Source organism: Muscardinus avellanarius (genome assembly GCF_963383645.1).
Source record: "Muscardinus avellanarius genome assembly, chromosome: 20".
NCBI classification, from domain to species: domain Eukaryota; kingdom Metazoa; phylum Chordata; class Mammalia; order Rodentia; family Gliridae; genus Muscardinus; species Muscardinus avellanarius.
In genome coordinates, this window is record NC_137806.1 from 9,198,488 (window position 1) to 9,221,814 (window position 23,327).

General features: G+C 46.5%; 1 protein-coding gene across 1 annotated transcript in view; it reads left to right on the top strand.

Annotated features, from left to right (window-relative positions):
- KIF5B (kinesin family member 5B) overlaps positions 1 to 5,225 on the top strand; it is a gene marked incomplete at both ends in the record, with an annotated part of 52,305 nt that extends 47,080 nt beyond the window's left edge. Inside the window, 5 exons of the mRNA XM_080717191.1 lie at positions 810 to 1,026; positions 1,466 to 1,595; positions 3,429 to 3,487; positions 3,729 to 3,896; positions 4,993 to 5,225. Of these exons, the coding sequence (XP_080573317.1) occupies positions 810 to 1,026; positions 1,466 to 1,595; positions 3,429 to 3,487; positions 3,729 to 3,896; positions 4,993 to 5,225 (807 nt within the window). The remainder of the gene's footprint in view (positions 1 to 809; positions 1,027 to 1,465; positions 1,596 to 3,428; positions 3,488 to 3,728; positions 3,897 to 4,992) is intronic.
- Positions 5,226 to 23,327: the final 18,102 nt, after the last annotated feature.

A 23,327-nucleotide genomic window follows, 5' to 3' on the forward strand; every position in this document is an offset into this window, starting at 1 on the left:
GGGCCAGGTTGTTAACTTCTCTGGTCTTCAGCACTCACCAGGGCTTGGGATGCTGGTGCTCGCTTGTGCCCTCAGTACGCCTGCAGAGGCAGCCACGGCACTGAGGGGTGTCTTCCTGCAGAAAGCAGTTTGTACTGGCTCTCACTGTGTTCTTACCCTCTTTCCTAGTGGGAGGAAAGAACAAGCGAACATCCCCCAGGATTAAACACAAGTCTGTCTTTGTGAGCAATATGTGTGCATATTATGTATGAATGTTAGGTGATTTTGCACATTACTGCCTACATTAAATTAGCTAAATGGGCCGGCATGGTGGCGCATGCTTGTAATCCCAGCATTTGGGAGGCTGAGACAGGAGGATCACGGTTTACGGACAGCTTAGTGAGGCCCTTTGCAACTCAGTGAGATCCTGTTTCAAAATTAGCTCAGAGGTAGAATGCCCCTGGGTTCCATCCGTAGTACCAGAAAAAAAAAAAAAATAGCTAAATGGAAAACCTTAATGGAAAGGAGAAAGCTGGGCCTGGTGGCACACACTTGTAATCCCAGCACTTGGGAGGCTGAGACAGGGGGATCACACAGGTTCAAAGCCAGCCTCAGCAACTTGGTGAGACTCTGTTTCCAAATAAAAAGTATAAAATAGGTCTGGGAGTATAGCCTGGAGGTAGAAAGTCCTTGGGTTCCAAACCCCCCCCCCCATACCATCAAAAAAAAGAGAGAGTGTTTTACTTTTTACAGAGCAGCTTTGGAGTGCTCATGTTTTCTCAAACCATCTTGTTAAAACTGGAATCTGTGTTTTCTTTGTGTGCCATTAGTTGGTACGGGACAATGCAGATCTCCGCTGCGAACTTCCCAAGTTAGAGAAGCGACTTAGAGCCACAGCCGAGAGAGTGAAAGCTTTGGAGTCAGCCCTGAAGGAAGCCAAAGAAAACGCCTCTCGTGACCGCAAGCGCTACCAGCAAGAGGTGGATCGCATCAAGGAGGCTGTCAGGTCCAAGAACATGGCCAGGAGGGGGCACTCTGCGCAGATTGGTGAGTGCTTAGGGTGCTTGGTGTGCTCAGAACATCCGCGTTTTACCACGCTCGCTCAGGGTAGTGTTTGTCACCAAAGAGTGGCACTGTTAGGAAGGTCGAGAGACAGATAACCACAGGAGTACAAGTAGAACAGGTAGGTAAATAGCCAGATCTGCAAGCCGAAGAACGGCCGGGGTAGGGAACCTGTGTGCACGAAAGAGTGACAAGGAAATAAGTCATCAGCATGATTGCAGGTTTGCTGTAATTCCTGATGCAGGAGTCAGGTTTTTAAGAGACTAAAAATTATATAGGTTCTAGAGAGAAGGATGTAACCAAAGAGAAGTAAAAGGCACAGAACAGTAAACACCTGGCGTTTTGTCATAAAGCGATCTAGACAGTCACTGCCGTGAAGGCGCTCAGCTTTAAAGTTCTAAACTGGTCTTTGTTTTCATCCTAGCAAAACCCATTCGTCCCGGGCAGCATCCAGCGTCTTCTCCGACTCACCCGAGCGCGCTCCGTGGAGGAGGTGCGTTTGTGCAGAACAGCCAGCCTGTGGCAGTGCGCGGCGGCGGCGGCGGCAAGCAAGCGTGAGGCTCACCAGCCGCAGGTCTGCAGCTTCCCTGCTTTGGAGGCGTAGCTGTGCGTGGAACTGCTGAGCTACTGGTTGTTAAACAGCTTCTTGGGTTCTTTTTAAACGTGTAATTATGAGCTAGGCGTGGTGGCTCACGCTTGTAATCCCAGACAGGAGGATCGCAGGTTCTGATTTCTTCTCTTTTTCCATAGTTCAGATCATACATAGATTTGTATTACTGTTTTAATACCTTTTTATGCCACTAGAAAAAGTTCTTCATATTCTCTCTATGCACATACCTTGATTTATAACTGTTTCCTTTTCCTGGAAATTTAGTGAAATATATTAATTTCTTCCAAATTAGAACATCTTTTTCCTACAACATGCTTGATTGGTTAGTAGCTGCCTAGTATTTCATCATTCGGTAGGAAGTCCAGGTTAATGCTTCAGAAGTCCCAGGATGTGTAGATCCTGGAAGTTTAAAATACTAGGTAGTTATGAGGCGGCTAATTGTGTGTGACAAAGCACTAAGGCCAGTTCACTTTAATCTGCTTGTTTGTTTATTCGGACGTTTTGCATCGAGCTTTCTATTGAGCAGAGCTAAGGGATGCTCTGGGATGTTTCCATTCCCAGCGATCACATGTAACGCTTCGTCCACACAGTTTAGGAGCGATGTTATAGAAAGGGCATGGACTTGGCGGCTCCTTCAAAGTTTGAATCAGACTTAATTGACGCTTTTGACCTTGAGCCAAGTAATTTTTTAAGTTAATTTCTATATTGTTTTGAGTCCTTTTAAATTTTTTTAACAATAGCTGGGCATGGTGGCACATGCTTGCAATCCCAGCATTTGGGAGGCTGAGACCGGAGGATCACGGTTCGTGGACAGCCTCAGCTTAAGTAGCTCTTAAGAGGCCCTCTGCAACTCAGTGAGACCCGGTTTCAAAATGAAGAGTAAAAAAAAATTGGGTAGGGGGTGTGGCTTGAAGGTCAAATGCCTCTGGGTTCCATCCCCAGACCCACACACACAAAAAAATTCTTTTTAACATTAAGCTGGGCATGGTGTCACACTTGGAATCCCGGCATTCGGGGAGGCTGAGACCGGAGGATCGTGGTTCGTGGACAGCCTCAGCTACTTAGTGAGGCCCTCCACAACTCAGACCCTGTTTCAAAGTAAAGAATTAAAAAAATAAAATGGGTTGGGGGTGTAGCTCAGTGGTAGAATGCCTCTGGGTTCCATCCCCAGTACCGCAAAAAAAAAAAAAAAAAAAACTTTAACATTTATTTATTTAATTATGGATTTATGAGCCAGGTGTGGTGGCGCACACTTGTAATCCCAGCGTTTGGGAGGCTGAGACAGGAGGATCGCACAGGTTCAAAGCCAGCCTGAGCTACTTAGTGAGGCTCTCAGCAACTTAGACCCTGTTTCCAAAAAAGTATAAAATAGGTTTAGAAGTATAACCCTGAGGTAGAAATCCCCTGAATTCCACCCCCAGTACCACAAAAAATAAATAAGTTCTGGATTCATGATTTAATATAAAACAGCATTTTTTCTTTGTAGCCACCAGAACATCACACCTAATCACTGTAATGTGTTTAATGCTGTGCCAGTCCATGTTCAGTTTTGTTTTTGTTTGTTTGCATTGCTGGGAATGGAACCCAGGGCATCTTGCACCATCGAGTCCCTTTTACTCTATAACAAGCCTCCCCTTTGACGCTGACTTCCCGAGAGACAGCACTCACTGCCGCAGCAGCGCTCCCTCCACGTGAGTCACCTGGCTCCCATCCCGTGTGCTGAAGTGCAGGCAGAAGCCGTGGTCAGACTCAGTGTGAACCTTTGACTGGACGTCAGAGATAATACTATCAAGTACACAGCTGGGCTCCGTGGAGACAGCAGCATAGTGCAGGGAGGTAACCACGAACACCGAGCTCTGAAGACTTGAAAACCATGTGTGATGGTTTACAGGTTGGTTCATTGCTGGACCAGACGGTGGTGGAGATGTAGCGCAGAGGTAGAATACCCCTGGGTTCAGTTCCTGGTGCCACCAAAAAAGTTGTTTTTTTATTTCTCAAATGTTAAGAAAACCATTTTAAAGCACTGTTTTTATTTTGGGGAAAGATGACAGTGTATGAATATTACTAACACCTTTAGCTCCTGGCTGCGTTGAGCGAGCCGAGTCTGCTGGATGGCAAGTAGGCAGCACTGCCGAGGGCGGCGCGGGTGGCAGCTCTGGACTCTGCTATCAAATGCACTTTGTCGTCCCTCCCCCGCCTCTGCTCCCCCCTTTACAGCTGGTGCCTCTGTGGCGACTGGCTGCTAGTGAGCCATCCTTGTAAGAAGGCTTCCAGCCCTCAGGATGGTGTTACACGCCAGTAATCCTAGTACTTGGGAGGCTGAGACCAAACGAGTGCAGGTTCAAAACCACCCTCAGCAGTCTAGCAAGGACCTGTTTCAAAATAAAAAATAAAGCTGAGACAGGAAGATAGCAGGTTTGCAGCCATCCGCAGCCACCTGGGAGGCCCTCCACACTCAGTGTGATCCTGTTTCAAATAAGGAAGAAAATAGAGCTGAGTACATAGCTTGGAGGTAGAATGCCTTTAGATTCCATCCCCAGTACCACAAAAAAATAAAATAAAAAATAAGCCAAGTACTAGCTTACACATGGGAGGCTGAGACAGGAGGATCACAGGTTGGAGGGCAGCCTCAGGAAATAGTGAGACTCATCAGCCTAGTAAGATCCTATGCAGATGAGAAATAAAATCAGGCTGGCATTGTAGCTCAGAGGTAGAATATCTCTGGGTTCAATCCCCAGTACCACAAATTAAAAAATAAAGCTGGGCATGGTGGCACGTGCCTGCAATCCCAGTACTTGAGAGACAGATGGGAGAATCACGCGTTCGAGACCAGCCTGAGAAACTGAGTGAGACTTTCAACAACCAAGCAAGACGCTGTTTCAAAACGAAGAATTTTTATTTTTACTTGTTTGTTTGTTTTGTGGTACTGGGGGTGGAACCCAGTGGCATTCTACCTCTGAGTGACTCCCCCGGCTCTAATATTTTTATTCTTTATTTTTAAAACAGGGTCTCGCCGAGTTGCAAGGGGCCTCACTAAGTAGCTAAGGCTGGGCGCGAACGGTCCTCCGGTCTCCGCCTCTTGAATGCTGGGGTGACAAGCGTGCGCCGCCATGCCCGGCCTAAAAGGAAGAATTTTGAAAGGGGACTGGGGATGTGCTTTAGAGGTCGAATTCCCCTGGGTTCAATCCCCAGCACCAAAAAAAAGGAAAGTGGCCAAAACTACCGGCTGAAATGTTTATAAACTGTTGGCATATTTTCATTTCATTCCTCATAATTATGTCAAACGTGAATTTTGTAAAACTAAGGTTTTCCCCTCTGCTTTCCCCTTTTCAGGCACTGAGAGGAGCTGAAGTACGCAGAGGACACAGCACCGAGCAGCCGCGAGGCTCCGGGCTCCCTCGGGGAGCAGGTTAGAAGTGGCAAACTACCCATTACACCTGCCCGCAGCCCTCCCACCCACGCGGGTGAGCTCTGCCGCTTCCCGCAGCCAGCCTGCGACGCTGGCGTCTTGGGAGGGAGTGACAGCTTACCGCTGTGGCCCTATTTATTACACACTTTGTCTTTCATGTCTTAAACTTAGTCTTCACTGTGCCAAGCTGACTATCCTTTCTATAGGACTGTGCTTTTTGTTTTGCTCTTTGTGTGTATATTTAGTTTTTAACCTCAGTTTAAATCACCTACTTGCTACTGTTTCTTATTTTTCTTTTCCCATTAAAATGTCTTTTTTTTTTTTAAAGGAAAATGGAACATTTAGATTAAATGTCTTAAATTTTACCACTTACAACACTACATGCCCACAAATGTATCAGGTCAGTGCTGTGTTTTGGAATCCCTTGCGGTGAGATCAGGGTTACAGGTTTGTGCGGTCTCCGCCGCTGGCGCCCGGCACGGACTGGGCAATTGAGCGCCAGGACCGCGCCAGGACCGCTGCTGAGCTGTGGCGGGGTTGGCGGAAACGTTTTGCATGTCTATCGCAAGCAATCTGCATTTGAGAGAGAGCTGGAAAAGGAATTGTATTTCTCTTCCTAATTCTGTGCTTCACGTAGCCTGGGGGAATGAAAATACCCGCTTCATTCTGATGAGCTTGCTAGCTAATCTAAGAATTGGACAAATACCTATTTGTCATCTACTATAGCGAACTGAATTCAGATACTGTAGAAGTAAACAGATTCACTGCTCCATACTCTTGGCTGGTCTAAATTTATAGCCCATAGAAAAACTGAAGAATCAAGACACACATAGTAAAGTGAAAAATATGTAAGAAAATTTTGGTCAGAAATCTCTGAGGTATTTTTAACCTGCTACACTAAGTCATACACTATAATTAATTTCTCAGTCTAGAGATCGCAGATCATTTGCAAGGCGCTGACACTCAAATACACTCTATTGTTGGCCATGGCCCATCGTCTTGTAATTAGTACCAGGCGTGTAACTATTTTCGCCACTTCTTCCTCAGATGATTAAACTAAGTCAATAGCTTATTTTAGAAAATTATAAAATCAATAGGGAAAGATATTTCGCTGTTTGCTTCTTCGGTGGGGAGGGGACGATGGCGACTACATTAGCAGAATTTGCCAAGAGTGTGCGTTGATGTCGCTCAGGCTAGAGAAACTTGGGAAGTTCTGTGTGGATCTGGCTGGCAGAATTAACTTTTTGAAAAAGTTTTATACACAGATATTTGTATTATTAAATTTGGAGCTATAGTCGAAGACTGAGATCATAATTGGCTTATTTTTCTATTTCTTAACTATTGTAATTTCCACTTTTATAATAATTTTGATTTCAAAGATAAATTCATTTATTTATTTTTTTAACAGTCAAAAATCCTTGCTGTTATAGTCTGCAGCCTTTAAGATAATTATGTTGCTTTTAGGGTTGATCGAAAGAAACACTCCAAAATTTGAGATGAAATTTTGGCGCAGTGAGATGCAGGTGATACAGTGCACACAGGAAGTGCTGCAGCCCTGATGGCGGCGGCTTCCTAAACAGAGATGTCAGGCTGCATTCGTGTAGATATCATATTTCATTTTCAAATGAAGACTTCTTTGGAAATATTGGTAAAAGACACGATTTTTTTCTCTTTTGTCTGAATATGGTAGTTTCATTCTCGTAAGATGTATCATGGGTATTGGTGCTGTGTAACAAGCAATGAATTGTAACTAGCGTGTGGCTCAGAATACACAAAGTTAGGTTTTTTAAATATCTTAATGGTTCTTTTCTATTTATAATTTCAAACTTTCATAAAGTATACCAGGAATTTCATAAATTTGTTTTCATTGAACTGCTCCTTTGCTCTGGTAGGTCATCACACAGCATTTATTTACTCTTAGAATGGAGATGTCTGATCATCCAGAACCCTGACATGGCAATTACAGTCTTGTTTTGCTTTGACTGGACACATTAACGTTCCTCTGAATGGTGTTGATTAATGGTTCAGAAGAGACACTCAATGAAATAAAAGTAATATTTATTCATGGTGATCAATTAAATTATTTGCCTAACTTAAGAAAGCTACTGTGCATAACTCAATTTGTGTGTAACTCTCAATTTGACATGAGGTGACAGAAGAGAGTCGAGTCTACCTGTGGAATATGTTGGTTATTTTCAATGCTTGAAGATAAATTCAAAGATAATTGGTTTGGGAAGACGCCATATAATTTTAAGTTAACCTGCATGCTGTAAATGTGTTTTATGTTTAAATAAAGAGGAAAATTTTTTGAAATGTACTGGCTTTAATGAAACTTATTTTAAGTATTAAGTTGATTTTTCTTGATTGAATGACCCTCTGACCTGACAGAACAGTGACTAATCGGTCATTGTATTTATTCTTTTGCTTTTTTTTTTTTTCCCCCCTCCCTGGTACTGGGGATGGGACCCAGGGCCATTATACAGCTATACCCCCAGCCCTATTTTTTATTCTTTATTTTGAAACAGGGTCTCACTTAGTTTCAAAGAGCCTAACTGAGTAGCTGTGAACCTTGATCCTCCTGTCTCAGCCCCCCAAATGCGGAGATTACAAGCGTGCACCACCAGCCTGGCTTTTAGGCTTTCACACACACACACACACGTATGCTGGGGATTAAACCCAACCTCATTCTACTGTGAGCTACACCCCCAGCCCTATTTTATATTTTATTTTGAAACACAAACACAGCAGGGAGCCAAGCATGGTGGCACAGCCTGTCATCCTAGTACTGGGAGCCTGACATTTGAGGATCACTGGTTCAAGGAAAGACTCAGCAACCCAGTGACACCCTGTTTTAAAACAAGATAATAATTTAAAAAGGGGAGTTGAGGATATACCTTAGAGGTAGAACACTTCTGGGTTCAATCCCCAGTAACACACACAACACACACACACACACACACACACACACACACACACACACACACAATGCCACAGCAGGTATTAAAAATGTTAAGAGCCAGAAATGAACTGAATATTTTGGTATCTGTTTTTCAAATTACTATGGAAATTCCTTTTTTCTTTTTCTTTTTTTTTTTTAAATAAAGAATCAAAATAGGATTGAGGGTATAGCTCAGAGGTAAAATGCCCCTGGGTTCAAACCCGAGTACCAAAAAAAGAAAAGAAGCAGAGCCGGTCATGGAGGCGCATGCTTGTGATCCCAGCATTCAGGAGGCTGAGACAGAAGGATCGCGGTTCGCGGACAGCCTCAGCTACTTAGGCCCTCTGCAACTAAGTGAGACCCTGTTTCAAAATAAAGAATACAAAATAGGGCTGGGGTTGTAGCTCAGAGGTAGAATGCCCCAGATACTCCATCCCCGGTACAGAAAAAAAATTAAAAAGTGAGAGAGAGGACTTCGAAACTTTATCTGTTGGACTCCAAGCCAGAAGCCCCGGCTGCTCCTGCTCACAGTCCCCTTAGGCTGCAGTGCAGTGGTGGGAGCCTTAGCTTGAATCCGTACCCTGGAGCCGGGTGTGGTGCTGCACACCCCGAACCCCAGTACTTGGGAGGCAGAGACAGGAGGATCGAGGTTCATGGCCACCCTTGGGAACTTCACAAGGCTCTCAGCAATTTGGTGAAAAACCTCGTTTCCAAGCCGGGCGTGGTGGTGCACGCTTGTAATCCCAGCATTCGGGAGGCTGAGACTGGAGGCTCACACCCTCAGCTACTTAGTAAGGCCCTGTTGCAAAATAAAGAATAAAAACGCAGAGGGTATAGCTTGGAGGTCAAATGCCCCTGGGTTCAATCCCCAGACCCGCAAACAAAGCTTGTTTCCAGATTCAAAAGCGGGTTGGGCATGTAGCTTGGAGGTAGACTATGTTCAGTCCCCAGCAACACACACACACACACACACACACACACACACACACATGCCCTGCCCATGCTTGATCCTGATTGTACCATGAACCCCATGTCATGGCAGGTCTGACATCACACAGCTCTGAGGGCAGTGCACGGTCACTTTGGGTTCTGAGGACAGGTGCGCCATCTCTGCCAGGTCCAACAGCACACCAGGACTATTTGTTTTCTTCTTGGTACTGGAGATTGAATGCAGGGGAATTCTTCCTCCAAGCTCTACCCCAGCCCTATTTTATTTTTTGAACTGGTCTCCCTAAGTTGCTCAGGGCCTCACTAAATTTCCTTCCTTTCTTTCTCTCTTCTTTCTTTCTCTCTTTTATTTCTTTCTTGTGGTACTAGGGATAAAACCGAGGGACATTCTACCTCTGAGCTACACCCCCAGCTCTTTTAATTTTTAAATTTTCATTTTGTTTTATTTTATTTTTGCAGAACTAGGATGTAACCCAGGGATACTCTTACCTCCAAGCTACACCCTCAACCCTTTTTATTTTATTTATTTTTATTTATTTTTTGCGACACTGGGGATGAAACCCAGGGACATTCTACCTTCAAGCTACACACCCAGCCCTATTTTTTTATTTTATTTTATTTCTTTGAAACAGGGTCTCACTGAGTTGCAAAGGCCCTCACTCAGTAGCCGAGACTGCGAACCTCGATCCTCCTCAGCCTCGCAGATGAATGTCGGGATCACAATCATCTCTGATGTCTGCGTGCTGGTCCTCGTGCCTTTGCAGCAACACCCTATTCCTGGGCCGGGTCCCACAAAATTGGCAGCAGCGACGTCCCTGTCGTGGGGGCGAAGCAATGGTGCCAGCCATGCATCACCAGGACCAGCAGCCATGGGCCTCGCGCTTCACAGCAGGACAACGTCTTTTATTTTGGAGAGGAAACTTAGCCATAAAGTACCCCAGGACTAGACACTTAGACATTTTCTTGAGTTGGGCTCCTGAGCTCTACAAGGTTTTTCCCCACTGCCTGGAACCCGACCCCTTCTGCTCCCGGCTGCCTATACTGAGCATCCTTCCCGTGTCCGACAGAGCCCGCAAAGTGACGCATGCGTGCTGTTGCCTGCCACGTGGGACTGAGCCGCTTCTTTCTGGACCCCTGATCATCTGAGAAAGGAGTACTGCTTGCTATTTGGGCCGATGGAGGTGGGAAGCAGTCCCAGAAGCTGCTGTCGTGGCGGGCCCGCACCCCCAGGCCCAGGATCCTGCGGAGGGTCAGGCCCCTGACTGTGTCGATGCAGAGGCAGAGATGGCCACCAGATGGCGCCATGGAGCACATTTTAAGGCGCACACTTCGGCATTACCTGTCAATTATGACCTGGCCGGCACCGTCTGCCCCATGATGACGGGGCTTTAAGTATCAGTGTCAAATTAGACTCTGTAGCCGGGCGTGGTGCCACACTCCTGTAATTCCAGTACTCGGGAGGCTGAGGCAGGAGGATTACAGGTTCACAGCCAGCCTCAACTACGCAGTGAGACCCCGTTTCAAAACAAAGAATAAAAAATAGGGGTGTAGCTAGGAGGTAGAATGCCTTGGGTTGAATCTTCAGTACCACCAAAAAAAAAAAAAAAAAAGTTCTCATTGGCAAGATAACCATTCACGGTGACTTTATGTGTGCACTAAAAGCCTCAGAATTTCCCTGTGTGTGTGTGTGGGGGGGGGGTACTGGGGGTCGAACCCAGAGGCTTTCTACCTCCGGGCTATACTCCCAGACCTATTTTTTTTGGGGGGGGGTATATACTTTATTTGGAAACAGGGTCTCACTAAGTTTCTGAGAGCCTCACAAAGTAGCTGGGGCTGTCCTCGAACCACAAATCTCCTGTCTCAGCCTCCCAAGTGCAGGGATTACAAGAGTGCGCCACCACGCCCGGTGAGAATTTCACATTTTAAAATGGGTAGATCCGGGCATGGTGGTCCATGCTTGTAATCCCAACATTTGGGGGGCTGAGACAGGAGATTTGTGGTTCAAGGACAGCCCCAGATACTTAGTGAGGCTCTTTGCAACTCAGGGAGACCCTGTTTCAAAATAAAGAATAAAATTATAGCTGGGCATGGTGGCACATACTTGTAATTCCATACTTGGAAGGGTGGGACAGGAGGATCATGCAGGTTCGAAGCCAGCCTCAGCTACTTAGACCCTGTTTCCAAACAAAAATATAAAAATAGGTCTGGGATTGTAGCTCAGTAGAAGGCCCCTGGGTTCCATCCCCATTGCCAATAGATAGATAGAGATAGAGATATGGCTGGGGTGTAGCTCAAAGGTAGAATGCCCCTGTGTTCCATCCCCAGTACCGCAATAAATAAATAAAATGGGTGGATCCAGGCATGGTGGCACACAATTGTCAGTACTTTGGATGCTAAAACAGGAGAATCACAGATTCATGGCCACCTTCAGCAACTTAGGAAAGCTCTCCACAACTTAAACTCTTTCAAAAAAATAAAAGGGCTGAGGGTGTTGACCAGAGGTAGAATGCCCCTGGGTTCCATCCCCAGTACCACCAAAGTAAGTATAATAAAGTAGGAAATGGTGCCAGGTGCCATGGCGATTTGGTGGGGCCAAGTTTCAAAATAAAAAGTTAAAAAGGGCCTGGGTATGGCTCAGTAGTAGAGCACCCTGGGTTCAAGCCCCAGTACATACATATATACATGCACAAAATGGGTAAATGGTAAATTTTCTGTTATGTGACTTGTCTCAATTCAAAAAAAATTTTTTTTTGAAGTTGTTTTGGTTTGGTTTCCTTTTGGTTCTGGGGATAGAACTCAGGGGCATTCTTTCTCTGAACCACATCCCTAACCCTATTTTTACTTTATTTTGAAACATGGTCTCACTAAATCACTGAGGCTGAGCTCAAACCCGCAACCCGCCTGTCTCAGCCTCTCAAGTACTGGGATTACAGGTGTGCACCACCATACCTGGCTTTAAAGTGGGTTATTTTTTTTTAATTCATTTTTGTTAAAAACATTGTATATATTTACAAAGATATGTTTTAAGTATATTTACATTGTGGAATGGCTAATTGAATTAATTACCATGCATTACTTCATATACTTATTTTTTGTGGTAGGAATAAATAAAATCTACTTTTAGCAGTAAAAAAAAAAAAAAAAAAGATTACCATTCCTGGCTCTGGGAGTCTGAGCAAGGTTACACCATCTGCAGTAACACCTACCCTTAAAAAAGAGTCCTAGTGCACTGCAGGGCCTGCTAGAGATGGGCCCTGGCCACAGAACCCTGGGTCCAAAAAGCAGCTGGAGCCATTTTTATTTTGAAACGGTCTGGCTAAGTTGACAGTTTTTAAAGAATTATCACTAGCGGCCTTGGTGGTACCCATCTGTAATCCCAGTACTTGGGAGGCTAAAACAGGAGGATCACAGGTTCAAGACCAGACTCTGCAACGTGGTGACACTCTCAGCAACCTATTGAGACTCTGTTTTGAAACAAAAAATAAAAAGACTGGGGATATAGCTTGGAGGTAGAATGCTGCTGGGATCAATCCCTAGTAACACACACACACACACACACACACACACACACACACACACACACTCACAGGAATTACTACTAATATTCTCAGGTTTTGAAACAGTACAATTTTTTTTTCATTAAAAGACAGCTGGGGGCTGGGCGTGGTGGTGCACGCTTGTAATCCCAGCATTTGGGAGGCTGAGACAGGAGTATTGTGGTTCATGGCCAGCCTCAGCTACTTAGTGAGGCCCTTTGCAATCAGTGAGACCCTGTTTCAAAAACCAAACAGACTATAAAATAAAGCTGGGGGTGTAGCTCAGAGGTAGAATGCCCCTGGGTCCTATCCCCAGGACTGAGATAGATAGATAGATATAGATATATAGATATAGATATACACACACACACATATATATACATATATATGTGTGTGTGTGTGTATATATATATATATATATATATATATATATATATATATATATATATTAGCTCAGGGATGGAAGGGCAATGTCTTTTTTTCATGATCTATGCCAAAATATCTTAATGCTCTTAAATTCATATTGCCAGAAAAATGTTATACTAAAAACATTATGCTAAACTTTCAAATGTTTCCTATATAGGTAGAAGTAGAATCTATGATAGCTATCTAAAATATTTAAGAAATTAACTGATTTTTCACCCACTTAAGAGCTGTTTGAAATGAAACATAAAGTTGCGTGGCCACATTTAGGCAGTCCAGACCGAGGGCCTATTGTTTCTCGAGGGAGACAAGTCTGCAGCCACAGAAAACGCCCACGTTAGCAGCTCGCATCTATTCTTTTCCCTCTGAATAAAAAGTTAGGCGCACAGCTCTTGTATACAATAACTGGAATTGTGCACCGGCCCCTCCACACGGCTCTGAAAACGAACTTTTGTTTTTGGCAGAAGTAGGCGAGTCAGAATGAACAAAGGCTGCATTTTCAGGCTGAGAACAATCACCTGGAAGAGGCAAATGGAATTTTCTTGTGCGCACAGGGCCCGGCCTGGGGCCTGCGGGGAGGCCGAGCCGGGTCTGCCTGTCTCTGCTCCGCAGGAGGCCAAGTGTTGGCAAGTGCACCTGTCCGGGGTCCGGGGACACACAGCACGGACGAGAACCTCTTTTGGTGTCCTGTGAACCGGCATTGGAAAAGAGGTCACCGTCTTCCTGCGCCCGCTACCGAGACAAGGAGCTCGTTCAGAGGTCTGGGGCTCCCTCGGGGACCAAGCCCACAGAGGTCTGCAGCTGGAGCCGGGACAGGAGGCCCGATGGACGGAAAGATGCAGGAAGGGAGGCTGAGGCCCAGAGGCCTGAACCCAGCCGAGGGCGGCATCACAGGCCCGACCCACCCGCCGCCCGCACCGAGCACCCCGCAGCCAGCCAAGGGCACTGCCCCCCAGGCGGCAGCTCAGCCTGCCCCAGGATCCTCCACCCGTCCTCCCTGGCTGCGTGTGGGGCTGAGGAGCCTCGCACCACCGCTCCCCTTCCTCTTGCACAAGAGCACGTTCTTTGACGTGTTTTCACGGAATTTTTTTTTTTTTTTTTCTGTACTGGGATGGAACCCAGGGGCATTCTACCTCCAAGCTACACCCCCAGCCCTATTTTATTCTTTATTTTGAAACAGGGTCTCACTAAGTAGCTGAGGTTGGCCACAAATCTGCGATCCTCCTGTCTCAGCCTCCCGAGTACTGGGGTTACAAGCATGTGCCACCATGCCGGGCTTGAACTATCTATACATTGATAAATCCAAAATATGCTTCTCTACCTAGTGTCACCCAGACACTAGGCCCTGCACCCCGAGCCGCTGAGCCCGTGTCTAAGCAACGGCCCCCTGCGGCACACCAGCCCCCCTCCTGCCACGATGACTCAATTTTGAAAACAGCCTTTTGTGTGGCACTTTGTGAAAGGCTTTTTGAATATCTAAATGGACGCCATTCATGAGCTTTTGTCTGCGTGCATGTGCCTCAGAAGGGCTTGGGTGGACAGGGAGGCCCCTTTCCTCCTGTGGAAACATGGCTTCCTTTACTACTGTTATTACTATTATTTACTTGTTTATTATATATTGTGGTACTGGGATGGAACCCAGGGGCATTCTACCTCCAGAGCTACCCCCCCATCCCCATTTTTTATTCTTTATTTTGAAACAGGGTCTCACTGAGTTGCAAAGGGCCTCACTAAGTAGTAGTAGCTCAGGCTGGCCGTCTCCGCCTCCCAAATTCTGGGATTACAAGTGTGCGCCACCACACCTGGCTTACTAGTAGTAGTAGTAGTAGTAATAGTAGTTGTTGTTGTTCTGGGGAATTATTTTTTTATTTTTATTTTTTGTGGTACTGGGGATGGAACCCAGAGGCTATACTCCCAGACCTATTTTATACTTTATTTGGAAACAGGGTCTCACTAAATTGCTGAGAGCCTCACTAAGTAGCTGAGGCTGGCTTCGAACCTGTGCGATCCTCCTGTCTCAGCCTCCCAAGAGCGGGGATGACAAGTGTGTGCCACCACGCCTGGCTTTCATTCTGGGGATTTAGTACAGGGGTGTCTACCTCTGAGGTACACCCCAGTTCTTATTTATTTATTTATTTATTTATTTATCTATTTCTTTAGTGGTACAAGGGGTAGAACTTAGGGGCCTCTTCCATCTGGGCTACACCTCAACCTTATTTTCTTTTTTATTTGAAAAGATTGAAGCCGGGCGTCGTGGCGCACACTTGTAATCCCAGCATTTGTGAGGCTGAGACCAGAGGATCCCAGTTCGCGGACAGCCTCAGCTACTTAGTAAGGCCCTCTGCAACTCAGTGAGACCCTGTTTCAAAATAAAAAATAAAAAATAGGGCATGAGGTGTAGCTCGAGGTTGAATGCCCCCTGGGTTCCATCCCCAGACCCACAAAAGAAAAGAAAAAAACAACACTGAGAGCCAGGTGTATTGGTGTACATTTGTAATCCCAGCATTTGGGAGGCAGAGACAGGAGGATCCAGATTCATTCGACGGCAGCATCAGCTACTACTTAATGAGGCCGTTTGCAACTCAGTGAGACCCTGTTTCAAAATAAAGAATAAAAAGTCAGGCCGGGGGTGTAGCTCGGAGGTAGAATGCCCCTGGGTTCCATCCCAGTACCGCAAAAACAAAACAAAACAAAGCATTGGGCCTCGCTAAGTTGCAGAGGAGGGCCGCACTACTCGAGCCTGTGATCCTCCTGTCTCAGCCTCCAAGTACTGGGATTACAGGTGTGCACCACCACGCCCAGCTATTCACTTATTTTGTAGTGGAGTTTGAACTCAGGGGTATTCTACTTCTGAGCTACACTTCCAGCCCTATATTTAATTTTGAAACAGGGTTTCACTAAATTCTGAGGCTGTTCCCAAACCTGAGATCCTCCTGTCTCAGCCTCCCCAGTACCAGGATAACGGGTACGCGCCCCCACACTGGGCTCCGTACATTCTCTTTAAGCTCCTTTCTTGACTCGCCCAATCATATTGGCACAAAGTTATCTTTTGTAGGGCTTGGGACACAAGCTCTCCCCTATGGATTGGTTTTGGCTCGGTCCTTAATCCTGTCAGGTATAATCAAACAATGTTGTGTTAAGATGGCCAAAATCACACAACCCTGAAAGAGACTAATCTAGCTGGGTATGGTGGTACACACCTGTGATCCCAGTGTTTGGGAGGCTAAGACAGGTGAATCACAGGATCAAGGCCAGCCTTGGGGCACAGGTTCAAGGACAGCCTTGGCAATGTAGCAAGAGTCTCAGTAACTTAGTGAGGCCTTGTTTCAAAATGAAAAGAAAAAGCCGGGCATGGTGGCGCACGCTTGTAATCCCCGCGCTTGGGAGGCTGAGACAGGAGGATCGCACAGGTTCGAAGCCAGCCTCAGCTACTTAGTGAGGCTCTCAGCAACTTAGTGAGACCCTGATTCCAAAGAAAATATAAAATATGTCTGGGAGTATAGCCCAGAGGTTCCACCCCCAGTACCACAAAAAAAAAAAAAAAAAAAAAAAAAGCCCACGCTTGTCATCCCAGCACTTGGGAGGCTGAGACAGGAGAGTCATGGTTTGCGAACAACCTCAGCTATTTAGTGAGGCCCTTTGCAGCTCAATGTTTCAAAATAAATGCCCCTGTTTCAAAATAAAGAATAAAAAATAGGGTTGAGGGTGTAGCTCAGAGGTAGAATGCCCTTGGGTTCCATCCCCAGTAGCACAAAGAAAAAAAAGAAATAAAAGATATAAAGGGTTGAAGGACGTAGCTAAGAGGTCGAATAGCCCTGCATAGATAGCTCAGCGGTAGAATAACCTTGCATAATAATCCCTGAATAACCCCAGTGAGAGAGAGAGAGAGGCTAATAGCTGTGGTTACATCAGCACACTGAGGTCAGAAAGAGAAATGCGGACTCTGCTGTGGTAAATATGGGCAGAGAAACGGAAGGGAGTGTCGAGGTGTGGGAAGCCGCGGCTGCTGATGGGGGCAGAAGGTCCCTTTTGTCAATTCTTCCTGTCTTGGCTTTTCTTTCTTTCCTTTTTTTTTTTCTTTTATGGTGCTGGAGATGGAGCCCAGGGACATTCTACCTCTCCTACACCTCAGCCCAATTTTCAGTTTTTTATTCTTTTTTTTTTTTTTTTTTTTTTTTGGTACTGGGGTTCCTGGAAACCCTTCTACCTCCGGGCTACACCTCAGACCCATTTTTATATTTTATTTGGAAACAGGGTCTCTCAAGCCAGCGAGGCTGGCTTCAAACCTGCGCGATCCTCCTGTCTCCGCCTCCCAAGCGCAGGGATTACAAGCGTGCGCCACCACGCCCGGCTTATTCTTTATTTTGAAACAGGGTCTCCCTGAGTTGCAGAGGGCCTCACTAAGCAGCTGAGGCTGGCCTCAAACTCAGATCCTCCTGCCTCAGCCTCCCAGGTACAGGGATTACAAGTGTGCACCACGCCAGGCTCTGCCTTCGCTTTTCTAACAGTGCCCTCGCCCTGCCTGGAGGACACTCCATCTGGGTCGCTGCCCTGGCTTCTCTGGCTTCTCTAACGCGGAGTTGGCCGGTCCCACCCAGGGCTTTATTTCTCCCTGTATGTGTTCTCCACGGTCAACTTCATACACTTCTAGAACTTCCTCGCCGTCCCCTGAGCTGCAGGAAGCCCGCCGCCTGCTGCTTCTGCACCCACAGACGCTCCGGGTTGAGCGGGGCCTTCACACGTCTATGAGCTAGAGCTTTGGCCCGCTGCCCTGTAACCCCAGGACTTGGGAGGCTGAGACTGGAGGATCGCGGGCTCACAGCCAGCCTCAGGAACAGAGCCGGACTTTCAGCAGCCTAGTGAGAACCTGTTTCAAAACAAAAAAATAGATGCTTGTAATCCCTGCGCTTGGGAGGCTGAGACAGGAGGATCGCACAGCTTCAAAGCCAGCCTCGGCCACTCAGTGAGGCTCTCAGCAACTTAGTGAGACCCTGTTTCAAAATAAAATAGAAAATAGGTCTGGGAGTGTAGCCTGGAGGTAGAAAGCCCCTGGGTTCCACCCCAGCACCACCAATAAATAAATAAATAAATAAATAAATAAATAAATAAATAGGGCTGGGGGTGTAGGTCAGAGGTAGAAAGCCCCTAGATTCAATCCCCAGCACCACACACACACACACACACACACACACACACACACACACACACTGTAAAAACATTTTCATTTAATGTGACAAAATCCCGCATTTCATGTGTTATGTTTTAAATGTTGCTGGGGGCTCTTTTTCTTATTCAACTAAAGCTTGTTGAACAAAAACACTAAAACTAGTAGGCAGCTTGACGCAGCTTCAACAAGTCTTTATTATACAAGCAGAAGGCAATAGAGAAGGAAAACACAGCGTGCTGGTGCGCCCGCTGGAGGAGCCTGAAAACAGAGCTCCGAGCCCTTCTCGGGAGTCCAGCCCTTAGGTAGATGTGTTGTCTTCCCAGCGGTAAGCAATGGGCCAGTAGCTTACCCCTAGGCAGGCGGTGCCGGCTCTGGCGGGCGCTGGCTAAGCGCAGGGTGGAGGATCTACAGGGTGGAGGATCTACAGGGTGGAGGATCTACAGGGTGGAGGATCTACAGGGTGGAGGCTCTCCCGGCCTCCGCCTCCATGGCACTGGGCGGTGTCGCTGCTCATCAGCTATGGGGCTTGGAAGCAGCGCTCAGAGTTCACCTTTCCTACACCAGGCCAGGTCACAGAGGAGAGGAGAGGAGGTGAACAGAGCACTGGTGGCCTCGGAGAGGTTGAGGGCTGAAGCTTTGTCTCTAAGGCTTTTACCATAGGTCAACATTAGAACGAAGGGCAGAGAGAGAGGAACTGTAACCGCTGCGCCCTCCCGCCCGCGCAGCACCCAGGCCCTGACCACGTTTGCATCTTGGAGATTCATACCAAAGCAGTTTTCCAGTTCCGGCACGACATGGACTCAGGAGCAGCGCAAGCACGCAGCTTTGCTCAGAAACCTGGAGCTGTGACCTGGGGAACAGGATCGCAGGCTCCGTGATTCCGCCTGTCAGTCTGTGTGGCCGGAAACTGGAGGTGCACCTGTGCCCGCTTCAGCCCCCTAGGCAAGGGGCTTGGGATTCCTTCTCCCTCTGTCCTAAATTCAAAATTCTCCCATCTTTCTTTCTCTTTATTTTTTTTCTTTCTCTTTCCCCTCCCTTCCTCCCTTCCTTCCTTTCTTATTTATTTTTGATGGCACTAGGGATAGAACCCAGGGCCTTCCTACGTCCAGGCTACACTCCTAGACCTATTTTTTTTTTTTAATTTTTGGAAGCAGGGTCTCACTAAGTCGCTGAGAGCCCAAGTTGCCGAGGCAGGCTGCAAGCCTACAAGCTTCCTGCCTCAGCCTCCTAGGTACTGGGATTACAAGTGTGCACCACTATGCCCTGGGTATTGTTTTTTTTAATTTCTAAAATTGTTATTTTTATTTCTCTTATTTCTCTATTTAACATACTCAAGCTTTCCTTTAGGTTTTTAAACAGATGGAATATAGTTATAATGATTTATAAGAATATTATAACATATAATGACTTAATATTACTTACGGTAACTTGTATTGTCTTTGTCTAATTCTAATTTAGACATTCTATCTTTGCCTAACGTGTACATCATTTTGGGGTTGTTTCTTTTGTGTGTGTGGGGTACTGGGGATTGAACCCAGGAGCATTATACCTTCAAGCTATACCCCCAGCCCTACTTTTTATTCTTTATTTTTGAAACAGCCTCTCACTAAGTTGTGGAGGGCCTCACAAAATAGCTGAGGCTGGCCGCAAACCTTCAGTCCTTTCTCAGCCTCCCTGGGACTACAAGTGCATACCACCACACCTGGATCTGGGTTGTTTCTATTGATTGATTTTTCTTTCCTTTCCTATTTCTTTTTATTTTTGTCCTGGGGATTGCACCCAGTGGCATTCTACTGAGCTCTACCTCCAGCCCTATATTATTTTTTATTTTGAAACAGAGCCTTGCTAAGTTACGGCAGCTGGCCTTAAACCTGCAATCCTGTCTCAGCCTCCCAAGTACTAGACTTACAGGTGTAGGCCGTGGTGCCTGGCAGGTATTCTTATTTTTACTGTAGTCTCCTGGGTCTGCACCCCAGTAGTTTTTTATTGGATGCCAGACATTGCGAATGTCACTTTCTCAGGTGTTAAATATTTTTCTATTCCTACAGATATTTTCTTGAGCTTTATTTTGGGAGCAATTACATCACTTGGAAACTGATCTTTTCAAAGCTTTTTAAAAGCTTTGTTAGGCAGGACAGGTACAGCTTTTATTCTAGAGCTGATTTTTCACCGGCAATGCACTTCTGAGTACTTTCCCTGATGCCCTGTGGGACTGGAAATCGAACCAGGGGCATTCTACCTCTGAGCTGCACCCTCAGCCCTTTTTATTTTGAGACAGGATCTCACTAGGTTGCTGAGTCTCACTAAGTTGCTAAGGCTAGCTTTGAACCTGCGCTCCTCCTGTCTCTGCCTCCCAAGTACAGGCCTGCGCCGCCACTCTGGCTTTTTTTCTTTTTTTTTCTTTTTCTTTCTTTCTTTCTTTCTTTCTTTCTTTCTTTCTTTCTTTCTTTCTTGGTAGTGGAGCTTAAGCCCAGGGGCATTCTACCTAGGTTGCCGAGAGCCTCCTATGTTCCTGAGGGTCTGGCTATATTGCTGAGGCCGGCCTCAAACCTGTGATCCTCCAGCTTTAGCCTTCCGAGTACTAGGATTACAGACCTGCACCACCCCTCCTGGCGGCAGTACTCAGTACTCCTTAGTCAAGGATTACTCCCTCTGCGAGGATTCTATGGTTATTTCTCCAGCCTTGAATAGTTTTCCCGCACTTGTGAATTGACCGGTACTTAGTAAAAGACTCAGGGGCCTTTGTGAAGGTCCTGGCCACTCCCTGAGTGGATGCTCCCTTTCTCTTCTCTGCCATGTGGACGCTTGGTGCTATGGCTGGCCCGGACGCCCAGGTCCTCAAGGGTGCCTCAATGGGGCATGGAAGCCATCCGGACAGGAAGAGGGTAATCCCAGGGCTCCCCTCGCTGCTTCCCCGTCTCAGAAAGGCAGAGTCTGAAACCCATCGTCTTATCTACGTTGTCTCTGTTTCACTTGTTAGAAATGGGAGATCACAACCAGCCCCTGGCCCACCATCTTGGCCAGCAGCAAAATCCCGTTCAGTCTTTTACAACCATGTGTAATTTTTTTTTTTTCTTAGTGCTGGAAATTGAACTCAAGGCCTAGGGGCATTCTACCTTTGAGCTACATCCCCAGCCCTAATTTTTATTCTTTTTAAATTTGTTTATTTATTGTGGTATTGGGGTGGAGCCAAAGGCCTTTTCTACCTCCAGGCTGTACTCCCAGACCTTTTTATACTTTATTTAGCTGTGCGATCCTCCTGTCTCAGCCTCCCAAGCGCTGGGATTACAAGTGTGTGCCACCACGCCCAACTTTATTCTTTATTTGGAAACAGGGTCTCACTAAGTTGCTGAGAGCCTCACTAAGTAGCTGAGGCTGGCTTCGAACCTGTGCGATCCTCCTGTCTCAGCCTCCCAAGCACTGGGATTACGAGCGAGTGCCACGCCCATTACAACCTTGTATTTATTATTCATTTCTCCTAGCAAGGGTGCCAAATTAATCTAACTGAGCCTTTAGGCTGAGCAAGCCCTCACCCACAAGGTTCTGTTACTGCAAGGCGTTTGCAGCCTGTCTTCCGAAGGCTTCCAGATTGGGGCACGTTTATGCATTTTGCTTAGTTACTTAGGTCGAGGATGAAACCTTTTCAGTGCGTCACAGACTTTGAAAAGGGGCTTGTGTATTTACAGTCATGCGGAGTAGAAGTCAACTATAAACTGCCAAGAAAACAACCGCACCACTTGCTTCTCCTGCACCGAATCCCTTCCCTCGCTCAAAGTCGCCGCAGTGTCTGGCGGGGCATTGAATCGCGTGCAAGCTCACCCGCCTGCGCGGAGAAACAGTGTCGAACTTTTAATCTAAATATTCCAGCAAGCCGCGCGTGGTGGCGCACGCTTGTAAACCCAGCATTCGGGAGGCTGAAACAGGAGGATTGAGGTTCTGGACAGCCTCAGCTACTTAGGCCCTTTGCAACTCAATGAGTCCCTGTTTCAAGATAAAGAATAAAAAATAGGGCTGGGGGTGTATGTAGCTCAGAGGTAGAATGTCTGTGGGTTCAACTCCGAGTAAAACACACACACACACACACACACACACACACACACACACACACACACACTTATAGTGGTGCACACCTGTATTCTCAGTACTTGGGGAGGCTGAGACAGGAGGCTCCCAGGTTCCTGGCCACCCTCAGCAACTTAGAGAGACCTTCAGCTGCTTAGTTAGACCCTGTTTCAAACCAAAAAAGAAAAAAAAAAAGAAAACAGAGCTGGGTGTGGTGGTACATGCTTATAATACTAGTACTTGGGAGGCTGACACAGAAGGATCACAGGTTCAAGGACAGCCTCAGCAACTTAGACCCTGTTTCTAAATAAAAAATAGGTCTAGAGGTATAGCCTAGAGGTAGTGAAAGGTTGAACTGGGGTGTTCAGGCTTGGGGAGACCGTGAAGGAGGCAAAGCATCGACCGAGGCAACAAAAATCTGCTTTAATCTGAAAGAACTCGGCACCTTCGGGGTTCAGGGTGAAGTCAGCAGGTCAGGGGAAGGGACCGAACAGCCATCTGCTTGGAGAGTCCCACCTCCTGCCCCCCCCAGATCACATGGGGGAGGAGAGGGACCTGACTTACCACGTAGAAGGCCCCTGGGTTCTATCTTCAGTAACCGTGAGAGGAAGGGAGAGAGAGAACAAGAAAGAAATTAGAAAGAAAGAAAGAAAGAAAGAAAGAAAGAAAGAAAGAAAGAAAGAGAGAAAGAAAGAAAGGCAAGAGCATAATTCAGTGGCAGAGACATACTTAACATGCGCAGGCCCTGGGTTTAACCCCCAGGCAACACAAAAATTGATATAAATAGCTAAACAGGACACATAAACTAGAAAAAAAGAACCCCAAACATATGCGTGTGCATGTGTATGCGTCAGGAGCAGCTGGCTAATAAATATCACCTCCAATCTTAGCGCTCAGAACGTCACCCTAACCTGGCTGCCTGCTTCTCCATACGGCACCTGCGGTTTTTATAAACTGGAGTCTGCTTCTCCCGGCTCACGTTTCCCACGTCAACTGATGTCTTTTCTAACTCCCCAAAGCGGCAAAATGTAAGTGAAACCTTGCACACACATTCCTTTGACTCTCATTCCCTCTCTCTGGGGTGTATCTGCATTTTAATAAGGAATTCTTGAAGACATAATGTCTAACCCGAAGGACTCACTGTCAAGCGCTGGGATCCCACTCTTGAGGTGGATAAATATTTTGAGAGCTTT